The 25,578-nt window shown below is 36.6% G+C and overlaps 1 protein-coding gene across 4 annotated transcripts in view; it reads left to right on the top strand.

Moving 5' to 3' along the window:
- The window catches only part of DCLK1 (doublecortin like kinase 1), a 405,519-nt gene that overhangs the window by 304,288 nt on the left and 75,653 nt on the right, over positions 1–25,578 (top strand). For 2 of the 4 annotated variants that reach the window (XM_072611906.1, XM_072611909.1), the window contains exons 6-7: positions 5,912–6,006; positions 24,576–24,660. In XM_072611906.1, coding sequence (XP_072468007.1) covers positions 5,912–6,006; positions 24,576–24,660 — 180 coding nt within the window. Of the gene's footprint in view, positions 1–4,774; positions 4,927–5,911; positions 6,007–10,625; positions 12,620–24,575; positions 24,661–25,578 lie in introns of those variants that run through there. The other 2 variants (XM_072611907.1, XM_072611908.1) reach the window with 2 other exon arrangements.

Genomic DNA, 25,578 nt, shown 5'->3' with positions numbered 1-25,578 from the left:
TTGTGCTAAGCACTGAAAACACATATCCAAATAAGAAAGACAGTCCCCTTCTCTCAGGAGGTTTGCATTGTAAGGTGAGGAAGGGGATAACGCTTACTGCTTGAAGACCTCTGCTGTTTCATCTGATTCTTACAAGTAGTTAACAAGATAGGTACTATGAGCCCAAAAAGAAGTAAGGAAGGAGAAAAAATAAATGCGTAGCAGGGTGGCATGTGATGATGGGGAAATACTGTGGAAGCCTGGTCTGAGACAAGACAAAGCACAAGCTCACCTATCACATCCCAGTTTCATAAGGACATAGTTCAGAGCTCTCATGGGAGGGAGAAGAGGATGCTTTTGGGAATACAGACCACATGGTATGGAGATGGCTGATTCAGGACAAGTTAAGGAGAAAACTCACCTCATTTTCCAACTAAGAATCTAAGAAATAGAAAGAATAACTCTTATTTTCTTCAGATGAGAAGACTGATGCCCACGATGAGTAAATAAAAGACTAAGCAACTTGACCAATTTCATAGTAGATAGTAGCAGAGACAAGACCAGTTCAATCCAACAAAATAGGCAGTTTTTGTCTATTGGGGGTAGAATGTTGTACTAAAGGAAAAGGGGATAAGCAAAGTTTAGGTAAGACATATCTTTGGTCTCGCTGTTCGCAGAGCTTTAGTCATCTCTTGCCCTTCAGTCCAGTGGCTCTTTCTGCTACTCGAACTTGGTGGGATAGTCATTCTTAACATGGGGTTCATGAATTTGTGGTAGGTTTTTTCATATTTTGAAAACTATTTCAATATATTTGGCTTTCTCTGTAATTCTACGTACTTTATGAATTTAAAAACGTGATTCTAAGAAGGGGCCCATAGACTTCACAAAATAGTGAAATAGTAGTCAAGTCATGATCTCAAAAAAGATTGACAACCCTTGGTTTATGGCTTTGTTCCCACAGCTCTCAAGAATCCCTTTAAGCCTCTTTCTTAATTAAGAAGTGTATTCTCTCAGCCATTTGGGGGGAAAAAAGTATCACTATGAAATTATCAACAGATTAATTACGAAGTCAGCATATATTTATGGCTTATACTTAGTCATCATTTAAAAAAGAACAGATATTGAAAGCTTCCTGGCCTTTCTACTTATATAAAGTTCCAAATTCCCCTGCGTGGTGCTTCTGTGAATTAGATGTTGGCCACAAAAGGATTAGGTCCCAGATGGTGAATGGGTTTTTCACTCTGATTGCAGGACCATTCTGGGTAATCCTTGATTTTCACCTTTAATCTCATCCTAAGGTCTTAAAATTGCTCCTTATTTAATAATTCAATTTTATTTCATGTAGATTTTTTGTGCAGTGTGTAAGTGAAGGCAATAGCTTAAGCTGAGTATATAAGGAGAATATTTATTAATTTACCAATGCAATTTGTCAGATAAATGAAAGATCTCTTATCAAATATCTCATCAAAAAATCAATCATATTTATATACATATAGGTTATACCAGTCACTTAGAGATTTCATCTTTATATACTCTCTGAAGTGACTATCCAACTTATGAGCTCCAAGGGAGGTGACTCATGACCTAACTTTTAAAGAGAAGATAGGGCACAAAATGCTAATGCATAAAAATCAGTCTCCATATTGACAAAAGCTGCCTTATTGAATACACCCAGAAAGACTTATTGTTTTAGGATGCCTACCAAGAGTTGCTTTCTCTGAGAGATACAATACCCATTCTTTCACCATGCATGGACACCATTTTCCTTTGTAGGGAAGATAACCTATTGTCTGGAATGCCTTTTTCATATTCAACATCCTCAAGCTTCCATTAATGGTGTTGGCAGTGGTAAAGAAACCTTAAATGGCTATTTTTTGAGTCATAGACATCATGCAATAATGTGAGAATGTTTACTGGACCTTGATCCAGTACTACAAGGCACCAGAAGATAGAAGGCACACATCTCCTTCTCTTCCCTCAATAGTTTCACGTTCCCTGAAGGCCAATTATGGGGCACAATAAGTTTTTGTAAAATGATTTTTGTTGCTCTATCATGTCTGACTCTTTGTGACCCTGTGGACCACGATAGGCCAATACTATCTGTGGGATATTCTTGGCAGTTACTAGAGTGGTTTGCCATTTCCCTTTCCAGTGGATTGAGTTGATCCTTTTGTCAGGCAAATCAGAGGTTAAATGACTTGCTCAGGGTCGCATAGCTAAGAAATGTCTGAGGCTGGATTTGAAGTCAGGTCTTCCTGACTCCAGGTTCAGTACTTTATCCACTGAGCCACCAGCTGCCTCTAAATGTAGATTGATACATAAGGACATAGATTTACTTTCCTACTTTTTAGAGAGCTGATAGAAGATTAGAGGCTTCAGAAGGGAAATTGATGGAGGCAAAATTTTTCAGGATTATTCAGCTGGTTAGTTGTGACTTAAATCCAGCACCCCTAAAAACTGAGTGTAATGTTGAGTTGAAAGAACACGTAGTTTCAGAAGTTAGCTCAACACCAGACTTCCTTTAGTCATTTAGTGTAACTTCAGTGACCCGTTATACAAATAGTAACCTTGTGGCAATCCAGGTTAGAATTCCTCATTCATTGAGTAGAAGAGGGGAGCAAAAAAGGATATGTTAAAGACAGAGTAATTGTAAAGTGGAAAATCAGCATGACCCTTATTTCGTTCAAACACCATCTTCTATAAGAAACCTTTTCCTGATTTCCCTCAAATGCTAGTGCCTTCCCTACCAAAATTGCTTTCTGTTTATTCTGTGTACTTATTTATGTACCTACTGTCTCTTGTGATTGAAAGCAACCTCCTTGATGATAGAAATGAATTTTTTTGTCTTTTTATCCTACTGATTGACTGGTCAATAGATTTGGTTAATGACATCAGACTAAATTATTAAGACAGATTGTTACCCAAATGAAATAACTAATTGTACTCTTGACTGTACCAGACTTGATATGTTGAATTTTAATGAGGTGCATTTCATGGCTAATGGAACAGAGCATAGACAGTCTTTTTTATATTGGCATTTTGGAACCATTGGCACCATATGATAAAAAAAAACCCAAATGTGTTCATTATATGTGTCAAAGTTGCTCATGTAATAAGATTATTCATCCTAACAATCACCTAACACTATGTCATGTGGTATTTCTCCAAAAGAATTATTCAGCTTGTCAGACAGAAGTGTAAATTGTAGATTCAAAGATGTTGAACAGACAAAGGCAAGATTATCAGTGTAAATCTGACCCTAAGAATACAGAATCTCCAGCTTATGATCAGATTATGGTACCAAAGTTCATTTTTAAGGTGGTCAGTTGGTGCTAAGAATTTTCCAATGGAAACTGTGGCAGAAATGTCAATGAGATTCCAAAGATAGACCACAAAGATTCACTTAATGCAAAATATAGCTAAGTCATGATACTCAGAATATCACAGATTCCAACTATCTTTTAGGATGTAATTTTTGTCTGAAAAACGATCCCGAGTTCCAAGTTGAATGCCAGGAACATATTTTTCCCTGGTGACACCCTGGCAATATTAGTAGAGACTCCTCCAGCTTCCGTTCTGCAGTTCGCACAGCAGTGCAAGTAGGACTCCTGAGGATTTATCAGGAAGGGGAGACTAGGGAAAGAAAGGAACAAACGAAAGAATGAACTCCAGTGACATTAAGGGGGAAAGAAAATCTTTTCTAGCAGTGACAGGTGGGGAAATGAGGCCCTGGGGAGAACATCCCTTCATATGTGACATATGCTTATAAATTGAGTCTACCTGGAGTTCTTTGAGTTTTTTCCCCTTTTTTCATGAGTTTTATTAGATAAGAGACCCTAAAAAAGAAAATGTTGCCATAAGCTTCTGAACATTTCCTCAGTTGTCTATTTCCTCTCCATATGTGCTACCTATTGGCAGTGTAAAGCCCCTACTCAGGGGTAGGCAGGAAAGAAGGAAATGCAGTCCAGTATCCAGCCAGGAGGGTTAATGACTGCAGAGAATCCTGTCTTTGCCTTAGTATAAAGCCTGGCACGTAGTAAGAGCTTAACAAGTGCTCATTGACTTGACTTACCCCCTTGAGCCATATCATTCAATATTTCCCCCATGACTATGGAAACTTTTAAGTTTTTATTTTCTAAGCATCTAATGAGGTTTTAGTCTTAAACCTAATGGGGGGGGGGGGGAGAATCTATGAATACTGGCAAATTAAAGATTTCCTAAATGGTCCCCTTTGGTATGATGCCAGGATAACGTATAAGTTAAAGAAAAAGCACCAAATGCATCTCCAAGGCAAAAGTAAGATTTGGTACAGCATGAAGCTGATGGAGGTTGATGACTAAAAAAAACAAGAAGAAAGGAAAAATCTTGCTTGTTTCTCAAGTAATGTAGGTCCAGTGCTTTGTAAAAATAATAATAATAGTTTTTTTAAAAATCAATAAGCTTGCTAGTTTTCACTGAATTTTTATGAAATAATTATTAGCTAGTAGATATAGTCAGAAAAGGTTTTACAAAAGTTATTGTCATTTTAATTTTTTCAGATGAGTCACTGGGTATATTGCCCCCAAAGGCATTTCATTATGATTCAGTGTACAACATTTGAAATTGCTTGGGTTTATGGGGGCTTTTTGGTATCAGGGTGGGGGCAGAGATGGCTTGGCACTCTGAAGTGGTGGCATTATGCTTAATTGACACCTTTGATGTAGCTCTAAGACAGCACCTGCACCTCCCACTTCTGCTCCAAAGACGTCAGCCTTACGCAGAAAAGGCATCTGCCGATGAATCCTGCATCTCATTCAGCTTGTTCTGGGAGCAGCCTTAGCTATCCTTAACTAATCCCACGGCTCTCCCTCTCCACTAGAGCTTGGCTTAGAGCTGGCAGAGAATAGTTCCCTCTTTTACTGTCAGGTTAAAGCCCTAAGACTGTGTCCATGTTAGAACTCATAGAAGGTAAGTTTAAATTCATTCTTGATTCCCCTTGTGCAAAAATGTATTGTAAACCATTCTGAAATCATATGTGTTTATTTACTGAATTCCTTTCTTGCTTGTGGTACTGTACTTCTGTCATTCATTGACTGTAAAAGAGAGATAGCTGGAGTGTCTTTAGCCTACATTTCTTGAAGTGTTTGTGTGGGTCACTTTGGAGAGGTGGTCTCAGACAAAAGTGACAAAGAAAACTTATTTAACATGTGTTGTGTTTAGTTCAGTTTACTGATCATTGTGTAGAAATCCTGGGAAGGGAAGAAAATGTTAATGTTGGGGAACATTTAAATGTGAAGGAAACTTTCGTTTTCCTGAGAAGCCAAGGCAAACTGATATGTGGACATAAGGGTCAGTAGCAAATTATTTTATGTTCTACCTGGCAAGTCTCTCAGAGTCTGTCTATAATGAGATGATGTTCCAGGCTTATTTCAGTGCAGGGAGAGAGGGATTAATTTTCAGTCACAGTAATTTGTTTTCACAAGCAAATCACTGTGAGTCCCTTGCAGACAGGGCTAAAGATCATTTTTGACCAGTAGCCATAAGCGGCTGAATGAATCAATAACAACCAAAGCAGCTCAGTCCACTAACTAGTACTATGAGTACCACTAGCCCAGATTCCTAACATCTTCTGATGGCATTTTTAACTTTGCAGTTAAAGGGACCATGGATGAAGTTTGCCAGCAGTTTGTTCAAAATGTATTTTGTGCTAAAGTTGATTGGATATTTAACCAATTTATAAGATACTGCTATCTTAGATACCGGGTTGGAAGAATTACTGACTTTCTGAACAAAGTTATTCGCTCCTACACCCCAGCAGCTAATGCAATTGACTTTAAGATAAAACACTGAGAACTTTAACAGATATTTGTGGATTTTGAGAGGATAAGTTAATGTGAAAAAAATTATTTAAAGTACCATTTTTGTTTTTCTTTCTGATTCTGTGTATGTCTAGTTAATGGAACCCCTGGTAGTCAGCTCTCTACACCCCGTTCTGGGAAATCTCCAAGCCCATCTCCAACCAGCCCAGGAAGCCTGCGGAAGCAGAGGGTAAGAAAATAAAGGAAACTACTTTGTAAGTAAGGCATACTGAGCCTCAGGTGGAGAAGCTGGGATATAGGTGCCTTCTTTCTAAAGTGCTGCTATTCAAGGGAAGTACTGGTATAGGAGATTAACCTCTACAATTCTCTTAGTAACGTCTTAACAACTAGAACACAGGAGCTTTCTGTTTGTCTATAAAAATGCCAGAAATGGCTTCTCTTTGAGAGGAAAATGTTTAGCACTTCATTAAATCTTCTCCTCCTCTTCCCCACCCCCACTGCCAGTCACCAGATAGATAGTTTAGGGATACTCATGTTAACCTGCATGTTAACGATTTTTGTTGTTCTTTGTGCTAAAAACTGTAAAAACTGGCCATCTCTCCTATATGGCAGCATGGAAACCTCTCAGGTGGACTGAATGAAATCAGTGGTGGGATGGACTTGTTTCATAATATTAAAAGGATGGTCCAGTATAACCCTGGGTCAGAACAACAGTGAGTTGTAAGCTATCCCTAGGGGGAGACATGTTTTGTGAATGAAACCCATATGAAGCACCTTCCCTTTTGTAAGGATGTTACTGGTTGCAACATTTTGATTGTTGCTGTTTCTGTACAGTTTGGGTTTTCCCCCTACCCTCCTGTGTAATAATTTTGTACCAACTCAACTTGTACCCTGAGCTGGGATCTTAAGATCATATCAGAAAGGAGTGAGCAGATGACCTGAAGTTAAGTGAGGATTATGGGAAGCATTGCTGGTTACATCAGTATGACAAACAAGAGAGGGGAAGGTCATCCATTCAACAGATATTTATTCTTTCCATAATCTATTCTTTTTGTCCTCTTGACTCAAACCAAAGTACTAGAAGGAAAGAAAGGGGAGGAGGTTTGTGAAGGGTGAAATAGGGAGATGTGCAATTTGTTGTTTCTGCTTTTAAGATGAGAACAAACTCTTGGAGGTTTTCTGTCAAAGCATAATAAAAGTGTCAATTTCAGCAAAGGAAGTCCTTTAGAGACTGTTGCTTTATGTTACTGGATCTTTGGGTTAGTTGACTTTGTTTCTCTGCTTTAAAATGAGCCTCATACTTCTGACCTACACTCTTTAGTGACAACCAAAAGTCATTTCATTTCTTTTCAATTGTGTCTATATGATTTTACTACATAATGCCATTAGAGATGAAAAGTTAAAAACTTAGTCACAAACTAATTGGTGGGTTTGAGATTTGGGGTTTTGGTGGTGTTTGGGGTTTTTTGTTTGGTTTTGTTTTAGCTTTTCGAACTGTGACGCCAAACATGCAATTTTATTTTATATCATTGAATGGACTGTTGTTTTTGGCAACATACGGTAGAAGAGGTATTAGTTTTGGTTTCAAAAGACTTAGGTATGAATCTCAATTCTGTCACTGCCTGTGTGACTTGGAGTAGGTCATTTCAGTTCTCTGGGTCTCAGTTTCCTCATCTGTAAAATGATGGGGTTGGACTAGATGAATTCTAAGGGGCCTTCTAAGTTTAAATATAGTGATCTGTGCCCATTTTTAAAAGCCTCCTTAGAGCAATTAAATGATGCAGCATATGATAAGAGAGTTGGCCAGGGAATCTGGACCCTTGGGGGGTTAGTTCCAGCTGGCTTGCTACAGCATGAATTTGGGCAAGACACTGTCTTTCCCTGCACCTCATCTATAAAAGGACTGGGTTGGACTGGATAATCTTTAGAGGTCTCTTCCAGTTCTAACAGAAGAATTCTATGAAAGTTCAGTTGAGCTGTTTTTATTGTAGTCTTGGCTTTTAAAATTATATTTCCCTAAGTAATGGATTCATTCATAACTATGGATTCACTTTAAAAAGGTCCATATCATTTTATGACAAAGGTGTATCTGGAAGGGGAGGATGTTCATTCTTTTCTTGCAAACAGCCAGAAAGAGCTTAGTTATCATCTCATTTGAAGAGTCCTCGCATAATAACGGTCATAACAACTGATGTTTCTACCTTTACCTTACAAAGCACTTTCCAAACATTTTTTCATTTGACCATAACAATAATCCTATGAGGCCATTCATACTGTTATTGTCATTATTATTATAATATACATTATGGTCAGGAGGAAACTGAAAAGTTAAGTAACTTTTCTATAGTCAGAAAGCAAGTAGTATCAGGGGTGAGATTTGAATCCATGCCTTTCCTACCTCAAAATGTAGCTCTGTTTCCACTAACCAAGATGCCTCATAAAAAGTGTTTTCTTCTTTATAAAAAACATGTTGAGGGGAAGGGGAGAAAAAAAACCACCCTACCGCACCATGCAGATGCCCAACCCTCAACCAAAGTTATTGATGTAGTCCAAAGCTAGTTATTTAGATTCAATAAATGATGAGACCTTCGAATAATTGAAATTCCTAGCCTCTCATCTCAACACTTGAAATTACTCCTTATCATAAAGCCCACTATCTTTGCAATGTTTGTACTTTGTTCAACTTTTCCTTTTGGGACCAGCATAGATATAGACAGAAATGCAATTCCTCCTGCCCTTCTATATTTCTGACTTTATTCTGATTTTTGCCTGTTGGAAGTAGAGAATTTTCTCTTTTCTATAAGTAAAGCCTTTGTGACTATTGAAGGGACAGCATCTTTATTCTGCTTATTATGTAATTAACATTAACAATACTCAAATTATTATGTAATGGTTCTTTGACAGATTTTTCCTTTTGCTTTTAAATTACAAAGTGTTTGTATCTTGTGGAGAAGACTGCCATAAAATACCTGGTGGCAGAAGGGATGCTTTAACAACATCTAAAGATATTTATGGACTGAGAGCATGGAATGTATGTAAAAGCTAAATGAAAAGGGAAATAAAGTCATAAAGAATTTTCAGCTTTTAAATCTTGTAATTTATTGGCCTCAAATATAATCCCTCCTTCCATGTACTATGCCCATAAATGAAGATGCTCTCCAGCTACCTGTGTTTAGAATGCTGCTCCTTCTCCTACAAAGGAGATCTTTTCATCATACTCCTTGGGAAGTTGCACCACGTGACCCTGACCAGTTTAAATGGAAGTGGAATATCCCTAAAAATGAATTTTTTTTTCAGATTTAATGTTCCTGAACTGTTGGATAATTCCTTTTCAGGATATACTAAAATAAGTGAAAGATGGTATGTGCTAAAAGAAGAACATGAAAGAATAAATTAACTCTTTTTCATTGCAAATTTGAAAACAGCTATTTCTATTTCTCCACTTGTGTTGCTTAGCAACAAGGTTGAGAAAAAGGATTTACTTCCCCACCACCTAACACACATACACACACACACACACATATACACACACACACATACACACACACATTTTAAAACATGGAAACTCTGGATGGTAGCTCATGGCAAGTTTGTTCTTTAAAGGCACGTCAAATCATTTGACTTCTCTAAAAACAACAACAAAACAAACTAAACTTCAATTTTTAATGAGTAATAATTAGGGTAAAAAGATACCCATGTCTTTATTAATCTTTATTTCATTGGGTTTTCTTTGCTTTTCCTAAATCACGTTCCTATTTAGAATGGTTTTTTTTGGTATGTTTGTAGACTGACCTTTTATAGTTCTTTCATCAATAGGTACATTCCTTGTCAAGCAATCCTATATGTCCACAGATGTCTAATCTTCTCTTAGCACATATATTCCTTCAGTTTGTCATTTACAAACTCCTGATTCTGGTTATACAATTCCTTGTTACTGTCAGTGACCTTTTTAGTCCCATGTGTTAATCTATGAGGCAGAAACATGGTGTCTTGTGTAGATTGAATGAAGGTACCCATTAGGCTCCCACATCCCTGGCTTTTGTAGATTATCTGATCAATCTGAGGATACTAGGAGTGGGTGTTACAAAGTAGAAATGAAGCCTTCTCCAGACACACACACTTTCTGCTGAAGTGAACTGGTTGCCAAGCTACCAATAGAGAAAGATCCAGTAAAGATTGGGGGAGAGGGGCAGATTGGGAGGGAAGAAGAACATGGATGATAAAAGCTTAGTAGAAATGGCACTGAGAAAGATGAAGATTTGCATTCTTCCTCTTCTCCCAGTGCAAAATTTCTGCATTTATGAGGTTCAAAAAAAGACAATGGCAGCAACTGAACTGCTGCCTTGGGACCAGAAATTGTAGGAAGCTGTCAATAGGACCAATGAGCTTCAGTTTCTGAGAATTTATTTTGTGAGGTAAGCATATTCCCTTTCTATCCAAGATGAAAAGGAACTATAGGAAGGAAGGAAGGAAGGAAGGAAGGAAGGAAGGAAGGAAGGAAGGAAGGAAGGGGAAAAGAAAAATGAGTACTTCAGATCTTCATAGGTGACAAATCTGTCTTTTCTGAGACCAGTTACTGAGCTGTTTTCCTTTATTGGTTATTTGAAGGAAAGAGGGATAAAAGTCACTTAATCAAGCAACAGTACCAGCAAAGTGTAACAAAGATCATTTTGTATTTAAGATGTGGTTTTTAACAACATAAAATTATTTGCCATTAATAGTCTTTAATATGAAATGGGTAATTATGCAAACCAAGAGCCCTTATTTAGTTTTGTTCCACACGTAAGACAAGTACCAAGCACCAAAGGAAAATGAGTAAACGATTCTATACCGCCCTTCATCTTACAGGACCTGTATCGCCCCCTCTCTTCGGATGATTTGGATTCAGTAGGAGACTCAGTGTAAAAGAGAAAATGGAGCAGTGTATATGGTTTGTGATTTGGTGAAGGTTTAACATTTCCTAAGAGAAAATTTTAACAGCAAGATGCACAAAAGAGTTTTGCATAAACAACCTTGAAAATCTAGGGCCAAAATCCTACTATTCATATGGGCATTTTATATTTGTGACCTTAGTCTTTAAAGGGGAGATTTTGGGCTATCTCTTACTGGGAATTTAATTTGGAGGGTACAAAGGAGGTGACCTACGAACTTAGATTTTGGTATGAGGCCTGATTTTAGACAAATTTCCTGAAGAGATCAAATATTGATTAGAGCAACATATTTTAACAACTGAATTCGCAACATATGATCATCTCTTCAGGGACAGAGCTGTTTTTGAACATGTATAATAGAATATATAAAACTTTTTACCATCGCCTATAAGTAAGTGAAATGGTGCCCGCAAACTGCTTTTTTCTATTTAAAACTTCTCCTATTGATTTGGTTGTATTTTGAAAAGTACCATTATTACAAAAGAATAAAAAGATTTCTACTTAGAATTTTTTCCACCATTGAACAATAGACAAATCCATTTATTCCATAGTCTAACACTTCTAAGGAAAAATGAATGAGAAAGGTACCATATCTCATGAAGGCTCTGACACTGGGTCCTTTTCTTATTTCAATTGATGAGTAAATTAAAGACAGAATTTCACTTAGACTAAAGTACCACTGATATTCATTTTGCTGTATGGCAAAATGACAAACATACACAGTGGCATTGTTGTATTGCAAATGTTGTAATTCTTCCCTTCTGACATATCTGTAATTTTTCAAATGTGTAAAGGCTGGGAACACTTTTTTTTTTTTTTTAAGCTCAGGCACAAAGAAAATGTGTTCTGGACTGTTTCCAAGAAGTCCATTTGAACCTCCCCCTAAATGGTACTTTATAAATTAGGCCTGCAATATCTGAATCCCCACTCTGATAATGTTTTTATCTTGCTTTTATTTGCAAATTAATATGCAAAACTCATTTTGTGTTACACCAAGTAGGTCTATGGTAATAAGTCGTTGTTTAACATTAACCTACTAACTCTGCTCCTCTAGTTTTTTATTTTGAAAAGTAAAGTCAACTTCGCTTAAATTATTTTTAAACCTGAATGTTACATTTTAATTTTTATTGTATTTAAGCTATATTCTAGTGATTACTTGCTTCTCTTAGTTCAGACACTAACCATTTAAGACTTGGCAAAGCATGATTTTGATGTTCTGCAGACGTGTCATATCTTAGTAGGTGCTAAATTAAATGTTTTCTGCCATTGGGAGGTTTATTGAACTGCTTTGAAAATGATTTAAAGACTAAAATTTTTTAATTCAAATTTGGTTCAAGATGGAGAATAGTTCAGTTGCCGTGTCTGATTTTAAATGTTTCTTATTTAGATGCTCAATAAATTGTACAGCTAGCAAATTTTGCCATCTGGTTTATAGTTACATGTGTTACCATCACACTCTCCTAAGTAAAATATTCCACCCAAATAAAAAAAAATTAAATGCCAGGCAACCAAGCCAGACTGAGCATTTGAACACTCCCATACCCTATCCCTTCCACCCCCCACCGAATAATTAGTACCTCATTATCCTGTCGTTTAAGAGTGCCTGATTTGGCAGCGAACTCAAGAAATGCAAACTGAACCATTCCATCTTGAAAGAACTGTTCATCATACCTGTGCCAGGCTTCAGGTTTTTCAGCTCTTTCCAACAGAAATTAACAGAGACCCCTGCTGAGATCAAAAGGCCTCTTTGTGTTAGTGGAAACAGTAAACATCTGTGTAGTTGTCTGTGTTGGTGTCTGCTCCAGTTATGTCTTGGTAAAATGCATTACGTATTAGAGTATGATCCTGAGTAAGACTTAATATACATTTAGCTAAATTATCAAAAAATGCAAAAAAAAATAAAAATAAAAAGGCAGTAAAAGAGTTAACTTTAATAGATGATGGGGATCAGTTTGTCCAGAATGAAAATACCTTAACGTTCCCACCCTGTCAATCTCATTGACAATGACTACATAGAAAAGTCCCTTAAATGTTGTTTATTCTGGATGGATGGTAGATATTGCCAATTGATATGGATTCCATGGCTTTGTTTAGATAACGACCAAAAAAAAAGAAAATCGGACTTTGTACTAATTGTTGATAGATACCATAGCCAACTTTCCATTCAGGCAGCTCTAAGGGAAATGCAGTTCCACAGCATCTAATCTTTGGAACATATGACTTTTATTAAAGGACTGTTCAGGGGCCATATATATCATTTACTCTTGAAATGAACGTCCCTTAGAGGTTGAAACAACACACCATTTATAGACTTTGAGATATCCTTCTATACAGAGCATAATTCCATTATACACAAACAGAAATGAAATATTTCTTAGCAGCAAACCAGAAGGTTTCAGCTCAGTGGTAGAACAGAATTGATATTATATGGACACTTGAGATTTGCTTGCATCTAGCTAAAATTTTTATTTGACTACCTTATCTTTTAACTTTTTTACTGAGTAGGAAAGCACTCTACCATCTTTATGATGTTTTGGTCACTGGGTGTCTCAGCCTTTTTAGAACTTACTTAGTATGTGCTATAAAAGGGATCGCATTGCAGGTGAGAGTTTGGTACTTTGTAATCTGTAACTTGCTTGTCTTAGTTATTGTGCAAACAGACATTAGAAACATTACTTTTGGCATTTAAAAAATACAATTACTAGTTCAAGTATGAAGCACAGTGTGAACACAGGGCCTAGTGGTTCTGAAATTCCTGCAGTGTCTTTCCTTTATGTCTTGCTTAACTAAATAGATTTAATATTGAAAAGTAAAATGCTTGCTTCTCTGCTGTCTTAGGTATTTAAAAACTGCCATGTACCCCCATCAATACCAAACAGACCTGTGTACATATAGTGGCTCACCTTAAATGCAAAAACCAACAAAAACTTGGAAAATGCACTCAGAGAACCATTCTCTCCATATGTACACTTCTTTCCCCAACAACAACTAATGGGAATATTTTGGGTTCTCTTATTGCAGATTCACGTTCTACTATATTGGAATTGTTTGGCTTTTTATCAACAAAGCAAAACCTAAAAGCAACATTCTTTTAAGGAGAATAATTTTGTTAAAAAAAAAAAAAAGTAGTGTGATCTTCACAAAAAGCAGATTTTAAAAATATATTATTAGACTAACTAAATTTGCTATATAGGCAGTTATATCTATACAGGACTGTGAGTGCATGTAAATATGCAGGGCTTGGGTGTGTGCGCGTCAGTAATTGAGTATTTGTGTTATGAGTATATATGTAACATGATAAAATAGAGGATTTGTGAGACAGCCTTATAAATTACTGGCTCTTAAGGATTTGTCTAATATCTTCATATTATAAATTGTAACCCTCTGGCATGTAAAAGTCATGGCATGATGAAGTTGAAAATTAGTTTACTACTTGTTCTGGCTAAACCCTGGTCTTAAAACCCTGTTCACTGAAGAGCAAACAAATTTGAAGGGTAAGTACCAGGCCAGTACAATTTGATGATAGATTTATATTGTTCTGTCTTGGTGTTTACTTATTAAAATCAAAGTATCCCAAGACTCCTATTTTTCTATGATATATGTATAGCTAATAACATAGTGATTTTCACCAGAAATGTTCAGTGATAACAAAATCTTTGTGTCATAGGTGGGAAAGTAGTTGACTATTTAAGGGGTGGGTGGATGGTAGTTGTTCTAACTAAATAGTAGAGGTAATCCAAAATGCCTTTGATTTCTTATGAGAGTGGAGCCATGTAATCTGCAAGGCAGTACTGCACATGCTTTTGAATCACTGTACCATTTGTTCTTGATATACTTGGGATGATTATCTTACTATGCTTACTGTACATGTGTGTATATGTAGACACACACATATATACACACATATGTTAATTGAGTGAATATACACATGCCTTTGTCCCATGTGCGTGTTTGCATTCCTCCTGCTAGCACCTGTATTTTCTGCATGTGTGTTAGTGAAACCAGTGTATGTTTCAGGTACCCCCACAGCAAGAAAGTGTGGAAATGAATGATATGCTATATTGAGTATACCAATTGTCTGATGTAATTTGCTATACTGTCAATTGAAAATGAATGTAATTTTGTGCCTGTAACACAAATAGGGGGAGGGGGGAAGGGAATGAAAAATTTGAAGCCCTGCCTATTATGTTTCAGGGTGCATGGTATCTGCTATTATTAAAATTTGATCCTTTTTTAAAAGATGATGGATAAATTACAACATAGCATAAATGGTGCATGTAATACATGAGAATGTGTATTATATACAGCTGTGAAAGGTTTTTGAAATCCACTGTAGGAGGTGGCTACATCAAGTGTAGAGGTTATAGGCACAGAGAAATGGTCGTTCTTCTTGTACATTCTGTTTTGAATTTGCATTCACCTGTAAAAGGAGGACTAATTTTATTTCTTACAATGTCTTTCTACTTTGCAACTCAATACAATTTTGTAAATATTGGCTGAATTTTCCCAGAGAATTTCACATCACAGATTTGTGCTTATGCTTTTTAGAGTTGCTGGGATGTGTACTCAAAAGATAGCATTTTGGTATTAATGTGTTTTTGAAAAACAATCATTTTCATTATAAAATTCTATTAATCCAGTTCATCAGCAAAGTCTATGAAAGTTTCAGGGATGATGCTGATGAAATGTTTCTTTTGAACTCACCCATGGATGCAATCCCCAGCAATTTGTGTGGCTGTTTCACTGAGGTCTGTTGTATTCACAGTTCCCATTGGACCATGTCATTATTCTTGCGATTTACTTTGTGATGCTTACCACTTTAGAATGACTTACATAATAAACAGGAAAAACAAAAAGCCATGTTGTTTGGTGAGTTTCTTTTGGAAAATTTGAAAAAGACGTTGGAAATCATCTTGAGGGTTTTACCTTTACTTGGGCTCATAGTATTCATGTGATGGAACTAACTAGGCTATTGGCAAGTGGACTTCAGGGAACCTTGTAGATTTCTCCAGAGAGTAGTTACTCAGGAGCCTCTGAAGTATGATGTACTGATAGTAATACCAAAGGAAATGGGAGCTCTGAAAAATTATGTTTCCCAGGGTTCCTTTGGAGACTATATGTGTATCTGCCTAGGGTTCCTTCCAGTTGAATTTAGTAGCTGTATTGGCAGTTGGTTGACTTGTAGAATAAGTTTATTGTGTGTCACGACTGAGTATCTCCTGGTATATTCCTCCTAAGTCATTTAATTGTCAGCAAAAAATGACTGCAAGCTATAAACACCCTGAAGTATAGATATATTATTAAGTAAATACTCCTTCTTTTGAATTTCATTTTTATTTTAGACCAAATGGAACTGCATTTCACTTAGAGAAATGAGAAGAGAAAATTCTGCTTGTTTAATTAAACCGCCACATAATTTAACATTTGAAAATCATAGTTAAATATAATAACCTTTTGAAGTCTCTTAATTATTGTAATGATTTTAATGATGGGACTAGCTAGGTCGCATAGTACATAGAGTGCCAGGTCTGGAGTCAGGATGACTCACCTTCCTGAGTTCAAATCTGGCCTCAGATACTTAATAAACCCTGCATAAGTCATTTAACCCTGTTGGCTTCAGTTTTCTCATCTGTAAAATGAACTGGAGAAGGAAATGGCACACTACTCCAGTATCTTTGCCAAGAATATCCCAAATGGGGTCATGAAGAGTTGGACACAACTGAGACAACTGAACTACCACAGTTTAATGATAAAGTGACAGTTTATTTTATTTAGCACTCTACTGTTGTTTTCATCCTAATAAGCCATAACCCATTTAAGTTATGTCCAAAGCAATGGTAGGATCAACTAGAAATTTAGTTAAACAATTTCAAAACCCTTGTGATTATGAATATTCTGTTTTGTTTTTTTCATTTATTATCGTGACAATACTCTATCGGTGGAGCTGGAGAATTAGTGAACCCCTATCACTGCAAGTGGTAAAGCAAAGGCCAAATGACCACATGTCAGGGGTAGTATAGAAAGATTTATATAATTGAGTAGAGGTCAGCCTCGTCAGCCTTCAAGCTTCCTCCCAGCTTTGGCATTTTACGATTTGATGGATAACAACTCTCTCTTAAGACACCAAAAGAAAAATTTCTCTTCTTAACTATAAATTTCACAACATCCCTGTCCAGAAAATAGTCAACACTTGCTTTAAGAGATCTATTTAGGTTTAAACATCTGTAATTCTCAACATACAGATTTGGGCTAAAATAAATACGACAGTGAAATGATTTTGGTTGTTCTTAATATACTTTGTGTTGATAATGTGATAAACTTTGTGTCAGTTCAACTTTTACTCTGCTGATGACAATATCAGTGTATTTTGGCAGTTTTAGTATCCATTGCTCCTTCAGTATTATCACTGCTCTGTCATTCCCATGTTCATCTTATGTTTGCTTGTGTGTTTCTTAATTAACAGATATCCTGATTTTTGATAGGAACATCTATTTCTGGTAAAATTCTATACTTTCTGATGTTCATATGTAGCTTTTACAGAAGTGTATGACTTGCCATGTCGAAAAACAAAACAATACAAAAAACGTTTAAATACCTCTGATCTATATATGTTAATGAGAAAGATAGAACTTACAGCCTCAAGCAATTGAGTCTCTTTTGTGCCTTCTTTGTAGATGATGGTAGCCTATGCATGAATACAGATTTCTTATGTTAACTTGGTCTCTACTTGCTTGGAGAGAGAACAGTTGCCTCATATTTCTTCCTTTACATTAGAGTTCACTGACTTTTAGATTTTTAGCACCAAGCTCATAGTTTCCTGTGAAGTAATTTCTGCAGATCTGAGCTGTTGTCTTCAAAATTTTTCATTTTCAGCAACCCCTGCCAAAAAAGCAAATTGTCTTAGTAAATTAAAGCAAGAAAGAATCCTCTCCTAATGGAAGAGGATCTGTTTCCTATTTTTCTTTTGATTTTTAAAAAATTTCCTCTTGCAAATTTGAACCAAACATTGACCTTCAATTTCATTATTCTTAAATATATCTATGAAGATTTTAATTAATAATTAATTTCAATTAATATTTAATCCCTTAAATATGCCCTATGAACAAGTTATTTTAAATATATTTTCCTTTTGGTAAAACATGACTTAAAAATAATTTTATCACATGTACATATTCATATACTGGTTCACTTTTGTTGAGAGTATAGGTTCCCTGGAGGTTAAGGATGGTCTTCTAGGATTCAGGGCTTCATTAGTCACACCATAGTTAAACATTCTTCAAACACTAGATTCTCTAGTTCTGCCATCAGCTAGTTGCATGTCTTTAAGCATCGGTTCCCTTATCTGTGAAATCTGTGATTTGACAACTAGTTAATCTCCAAGTTGCCTTACAGATCTAACATTCAATGATTCCCATCCATATCATCCCACTTTCAAAAAGTATTGAAATCTGACATCCTGTGAAATACTGTTCCATTTTCACACAGGAATGATGTAAGTTTTCTTATAAAGTTTACCATAATAAGTTTAAGTCTCCCTAGAAAAGTAGATGAATTGATTGATGCGCTAACAATGTACACAAAATCCTGGTACATATCCACAAGCCAAGATCAAAATTTTCAAAGTCTCAGTAGGTCTTTTCTGAATTTTTTGAAGTGTCTACATGTGATTAACATTGCTATCTGAAGACTTGTGGTAGGGCATGTTTCAGTAATGGTGAACTCCATTAAAGCTTTATAATCTTTCCCCATTTGGCCAATTCCATCCCTAGAGAGACAAAACACTAATCTTCCATTCATTGCAAGAACAATACTGCTGGAAATTGCCTAGGACATTTATACAGATGGGGTTCAAATTTCTCCTTCCATTCTTTTCACAGTAAGATGGCCCTCCCAGGTGTTACTGTACCCTTGTCTTCAGCCTTGGCCATGAAGCCAAGAAAAGGGACGTTGTTAGGGATGGGACTGGCACATTCTCAAAATTGCATATTCAAGTCATTCACATGGTGGTTGATATAGAAAACAACTCCCTCCAACATATGTAACTGTGCACATGCATGTGCACACACACACACATGCAAGGTTTTTTCTTTTTCTTTCAGAGTAGAAGACCACAGTCCTTCTCTATTATGACATAGAGACGACCATGGGATCTCAAAGGCTTTACTAGCAGAGTGTAAGATTTAGGAGGTCCTACCAAGCTCGAGAGACTTTGAGGATAGGACAAATAATGACCTATATGTTTACAGATCAACCTAGCTAAGTTCAGAAAAATCTCATCACTAAAGGGTTGATTTTCAAGTGATGGATTTCTTTCAGCTTCACCAATTCAAGAAGTTGACCTACTAAGGCACAGACCAGCTAGGATCCACTTTGGTGGAGGGAGTACCCACACTGCTCCAAATCTTGCATCCTTAAAGTGTTAAAAATATGATAGGAAGAACAGAGAGCCCTTTCTTATGGGCAACTGAAGGAGTCCACCTGCTCCAAAACAGCACAGTAGTGTGGAAAAAGGGCTGACTTTGGGAGTCAGATGACCTGAATTCAAATCACACCTCTTCCATTTACTACCTTTATGAATTAGGGCAAGTCATTTAACCTCTCTGACACTTCGGTTTCTTCATCCATCAAATGAATGGGTTGAACTAGATGACACCTTAGATCCCTTCTGACTCTTAATTCTTAGATCTTGTGCAAAGAACTGCTCTGATTAAAGCAGAGTTAAATCTAATCAGTGCAGAATCTGCAAGGGTAAGGGAGGGAAGCTTTTCTTTTCATTTTGCATCAGCATCCCACTGCACTACAACTACAGTACCCATCATGGCACAGGGGCCAGATGGACCAGAAGAACATACCACAAAGATCTTTTCTACATGGATACTAGAAAACTGTATGGTATATACTATTCAATGACTGAAAATATGAGTTGGTATGGTGAATCAAAAATCTCTGTTAACAGAAAACTACTATTCCAAAAAAGGATCACTAATCTCCAATCAAAAAGAAAGAAAAGAAGGAAAGCCACTAAACATTTACTGAGTATAAAATAGCACTGCCAATGATTCAGAAGGCCTTTGAGGCTCTTTTGTTGCCTCAACATCAAAATCATTAATATCAATTTTTTCACAGCAGAGTTGTGGTCATGCTGGTCAATAGTACATTCGGGTGACAAAAGTTTATGATGCCAATGAATCTTAAGGCAGCACACATTGCTTTTACTGCCTGCCAGCCGGATATTTACCAGTGATGCCAAATTTTTAAGGTTATATATACCTCTTACAAAACTGCTCTGATGTTTCTCTAACTCAAATAATAATCTGTACATGTTTTTAAGTATAATATTTTAGATATCCACATTTTAATTTCTTAGAATTCTGGGTTCATTTGGTGTGTTCAGCCAGTTCTTACACTTAAAAGTATTTTAAATTGGATATTCAATTTAAAATCCCTAAATTATCTATATTCCTGTATAGATTTTATTACTTATTAGTTGTTCAGTATCTCCCTTCATAATAGCAAGATACTAAGGATACATTCTAATATTCTGTGGACTTTAGCACCCCAAACAAAATTTTTGAGAAACTGGAAAATGCCTGCCAATTGTCTTTCCATTATAACATTGATCCAGATATTAGAAATAAGTTTCAATTTGCTTTCTAGACCTCCAAATTAGTAACAGTCCAAAAAGAGCAATCAGTATACTCAACATAGAGAGCACAAAGGTAAGAGTAATATAATTAATTATCCAGGTAAATTGAGTAGTTTGGCATTCTGCCTTGATTAAATGAATTGTATTATGTCAATATCTTCACTTCCTGCTGGGTGGACCCCCCCAACTGAGTGGCAGTGACAGAATTTGCCCATCTGTCTCTGTTTTTAAATTCTTCATTATTGACTGTATGGTTTACTCAAGGAATCTGGGTAAAATGTGGCTAGAATGACTGTGTCAGCATTTCCATTTACTTCATGAAGAAGTGTGATGTGTTAGCCATCTGTTATGTGAACCTGAACTAAATAGCTACACTGAAGCAATCTTTCTTAAGCAAATGCTTTTTTGAAGGTGTGCCATAAAGACATCCAGGTGCTTGCAACCTGTACAAATGGTTGATATTAAATCTTCTAGGAAGTGATGACATTTCAAATGTCACAACATCTCTTAAAGCAGCTAATTGCATTAAATTCCACAGGTTGAAAACATCTTGATCTTATAAGATCTTCCCCCATCACAGTTTTAATGGTGTGTTCAACGGTGCTGCATTGTATTGCACAACTACTTCAGTTCCAGCAAGGTAGCTGTGGCAAAGACAAAGCCTTGCCAAACATATACATTCTATGATGGTTTATCCTTAATCGTAAGTCCTGGATAATTCAAAGACAAATTAAATGTCAAATATTTGCATGAATGTGTCTAGATATAGATATAGGTATTTCAGCCTTCCTAATGACCATGCCAACTATAGAAGTTCTACACTGATACCTCCTTGTGGTCTGTAGGAGATCCTAGCTCCTCAACAGTTATGCCGAGAATTCTTAATAAGTAAGAAAGGCCTCAGGTGTAAGCCTTCTAATGGAGGTCAGCCTAGCCAAGTTCATAGAGGCTGACTACAAAAATCCCTGGCTACCACAATGCGTTCTGACCCCACCAGCTCAACTCCATGGTCCGTTTGTTATCTGCTTCAAGGGATCGAGCATCACCATTGATGAAATCATGAATTTTTTTAAGTACTAATGTAATGACCATATATGGGTTAACAGAACATCTGGGTTGAAGTTCTGGGTGTGCCAATCACTAGTTGTATCACCTTGGTTAACCTGTGAGTAAATTTAAATGGTGAGTGGAAAAGACCAGATGATTTCAGTTCCTTCTAGCTGTAAAAGTCTATGGTTGTAATAAATTTTTGTAGCTTATTTCCAAAGAAATAACTTATTTATTAACTGTAACTGATGCAAATTGTTATTAATTCTCAGACTCTTTTGAATAAATTCTAGTCCTGTAAAAGCTCAAGTATTTTTTTTTTAAAAAAAGTAGTCTTAAAAGAGAAGATAATGCCCAATAATGTGGTGCCCTATGAAAAGAACCATAGTAGTTTAAAGGAACTTAGCATACTGGTTTTTAGAGAGAAAAATAAATAGAAATAGAATAATGCTAGCTGACATTTATATAGTCCTTGATGTTTGCAAAGTGCTTTATATGTATTGTTCTCAGCAACCCTGTGAGGAAGATATTATTATTCTTATCTTACAGATAAGGAAACTGAGACTGAGGTGTGAAGTGACTCTTCTAGGGCAATACAGTTAGTAAATGTACAAGGCAGGATTTGAATTCAGATCTTCCTGATTCCAAATCCAATGTTCTATCTGTTGTGTTTTCTAAATGTCCCCGAATTTTAGGTGACAGAGGGCACTATTTGCAATGCATTAATTTTCCTTTAAAAACCAGCATAATGCTGATATTCTTCTGCAGACTGACATTTGCAATGACTTGAAATTAAGTTTTTTTACCTAAAGTCAAAATCACTTAATTACCTATTTAAGTGAACATGTATAAATTCTTTCATTTCACCAGGATTCACAAAATCGGAGGACTTTAAGTTACTGAGATGCAGAAAATGTATGGAGACCTATGTAAAGTCTATGGTGCAATCAACACATATACGATAGTAGCTGTAGAAATGGAATTCCCATTAATTAATAAGCAAACTTTTTCTCTGTGTTGTTAGAAAAACATACTTTTGGAATTTATTAGTGCAGGACTTGGAGAAATATTTGCTGAGAGTATGTGTTATAGCTGTGTTGATACAGGTGCTCATTTTCCAAAATCTGTTTTTGTATTCTGAAATTGAAAACATTGCATAACAAGACTCCACCTGTCACCTCATACCACAATGTGTCTGCTTTGCCAAACACTGTTTATGAAGCTGCTAGAGAAAACTCAAGAGTTTGAAAGTTCAAAAGACAATGTCTAAATTTTTAGTCATGTAGTTGGTATTTTTTCTGCTTGGAACGCTATTTTCTATCTGTGCTGAAAGGAATGCCACAAGGAATAAGAACTCTCAGAGTTCTGGAAAAAAAAAACCAGATGCCCCAAATGTGGTAATGTTGTTTATTTTCAGCTGGAGTCCATATTTCAACTAGAAAATCATTAAGAAAAATGAGTATCTATAAGAAAGACTGGAGCTTGATTTAAATTTCTTCCTATCCTCCAGCGTCTTTTACAGAGTCAGTAGTGAAAATGGAGTTTCTGTCACACTGAGAACCTCTCATTTTGAGACCGCTGGCTCGCATCCCCGGTTGTCTTGGGATTGTGTACTATTGGCCACATAGGGAAATAAGTGACAGATTAGTAGAAGACCATCCCCACCAATGGAAAAATTACGCATCAAGCTCCCAGCTGATCGTGGATTGCTTCATATATGGAGGAAAGCACATATCCCAAACTATTTGGAATTCAGTCCTACAACAAATTAACCGTGAAACTGCTAGAGTACCCTACACAGACTAGAATGCCTTGTTGGTATCAATTTAGGTTTTGTCTACAGAGTATTTGCTGTAAGCTATGTTGAATTGATGTACATCTCATTTGCACCCGAACACATGTTAATTAAGAAACCCCTGACCCAATTCAGCTAGCAGTTCCTTAATTCTCTCAGTATTTTCCAAAATATAAAACTCCTGAAGACTCCTTCTTGGCTCATGAGTAAGGCACTCTTAGGCATAATTCAACCAAGGACAACTAACATTCCTCTTCATCCTCCCCTTCCCAGTTCCTCCTTTCAATTTGGTACAAAATGGGATGAGAGGAGAATAGGAGAAGAGAGAGGGCAGTTTTGCTTTCTCCCTGGCTGTCCCCTTGTCACTTGAGTGACAGATGCTCCTTTCTCTCTGCTCTGTAGTCAGTCAGCACCATGAGCCAATTCCTCCCCCTCACCACCTCCTGTTCCCATCAGCAAAACTAAGTGACTACATGGAGAAACCCAGGGGAAACAGAAGGAAGGTCATTTAGGGCAAGCTGTGTATACTGCTTTAGAAAGAGCAGAAAGAAAATGTGCAAATTGTTTTCTCAAAGGACATATTCCAAAAATGGAAACTGTCCATCATGAAAATGCTGGCCAATAGTCTCTTCCACTATAAAGTGTTTAGTGCTGGTCTTATAGGCTCTCTAGTGTTATAAGTTTTGACCATGTTTGTTTCCATGGAGACTGTTCCTAGGTCACAACACAGCAGAGGTACTTGAATGGACTCATCAGACCTAGGTCTGATCATGCATGCTTGATTTTCTTTGGGGCTTTTCAGAAGAATTAACCTGCTCCTTGTTTGGGTCTTTGTGAAATAAAAATAATCTCACCCATAACTTTTTCATAAGCATGTGAGGGGAGATACCTTACAAAAATATTATTTTAAGGAATCAGCACTCCATGGGGGGGGGGTGTATTTTGAGCTTCTTCACTGAAAAAGCTTCCATATTTGCACCAAGTAGTGTGGGTAAAAGCCAGTGCTTGGAAGAATTCCATTCCATTGCATTCCATTAGAAGAATGCAATATGGTGGCATGAAATGAGAGAACTGAATTGTGTAAACACAAGTAGACTTTTGATGAGAGGAGGAAGAGAGGGATAAGATATCCAAATTCTACAGTAATTAGTGCAATAGCTGCCAGAAACTTCCTGAATTCTAACGTGTTGGGGAGAGAGAGAGAGCACTTGATAAGCCAGCTAGGAATTCCCTTTTCAGCATGCTAATACTAAGTAGCCCTCCATGGGGACTGTAACTCCCTCCTGAGATTTCTGCCCAGTTGTGGCACTGGGAGACCCAGTTACACCTCCATTATTTGTGGAGTACGTACTTTATCCTCTTTTTCTGTTCACTTCCAGAGCTCTCAACATGGTGGCTCCTCTACCTCACTAGCATCCACCAAAGTATGCAGCTCCATGGATGAAAATGACGGACCTGGAGAAGGTGAAATAAGTATTGTAACTTAATGCCAGGGCAGAAGGTCCAAACTTTTAGTAAGGATAGACTGAATTCACTTTATATTAGGAGTGTCATTCTTCCTGCTCACCAGTAAGACTAGAGTAAAACTATCCCAAACAAGGATAGGGTAATTATTGCTTCTCTTAGAAAACAAAATAAAGATAGTCTGCAATTGAATTTGTACCTTTGAACCTTCCAAATCCACATTCATTTTGAATATGTTTAAGATTTTAACCATTAGAAAAGTTTAGGAATACATTGATTTATGCATAAGGGCTGAATTTACCCACAAAGGAAAAGGCATATTAGAGAATAGTTAATAGTTTCACAAAATATTGTTTGTTCTACTTATATAATTATTTCCTGATATGGTGTGAAGACCACTAGTCTTAAGATTCAGAAGATGAAAGTTGTAGCTTCAATTCAAAACCCACTGAATGAATGAACAGAGAGACTTTCTATATAAAAGACATGTGTGGATAAAATAAAGGTGGTATAAAATACATTATATTTGTATGACCATAATATCATTACTATAAGATTATCATAAGGATTTCAAGGCCTGCCTCTAACACATGGAGGGGCACATTGATCCAGGGCAAGTCATTTAGTCTCAATGCCCCCCCATTCTCTGAACCTCTAAGTGTCCCAGGAAGCTCTGTAAGACTTTAAGAGGCAGAGCAAGTGATCTGCATTGGGAAAGTGAGTTTTCTCACTCCTATAGGAAGTCCCTATGCCAATGAAATTGTAGATCCAGTCCAAAATATTGCCAACTCAATTGCTATTGATTGACAACTTGTCTTGGTTCCTTTATAATTATTCAATTTACCAAAAGTAATCAATTTATATGTTTCAGTATCACGTATAGTAAAAGTGAATCTCAGTGGCTAAGATTTATATAAA

Source organism: Notamacropus eugenii, chromosome 5, assembly GCF_028372415.1.
Source record: "Notamacropus eugenii isolate mMacEug1 chromosome 5, mMacEug1.pri_v2, whole genome shotgun sequence".
NCBI lineage: Eukaryota > Metazoa > Chordata > Mammalia > Diprotodontia > Macropodidae > Notamacropus > Notamacropus eugenii.
Note: the sequence above shows the minus strand (reverse complement) of the source record. Positions and strands in the feature narration are given on the sequence as shown.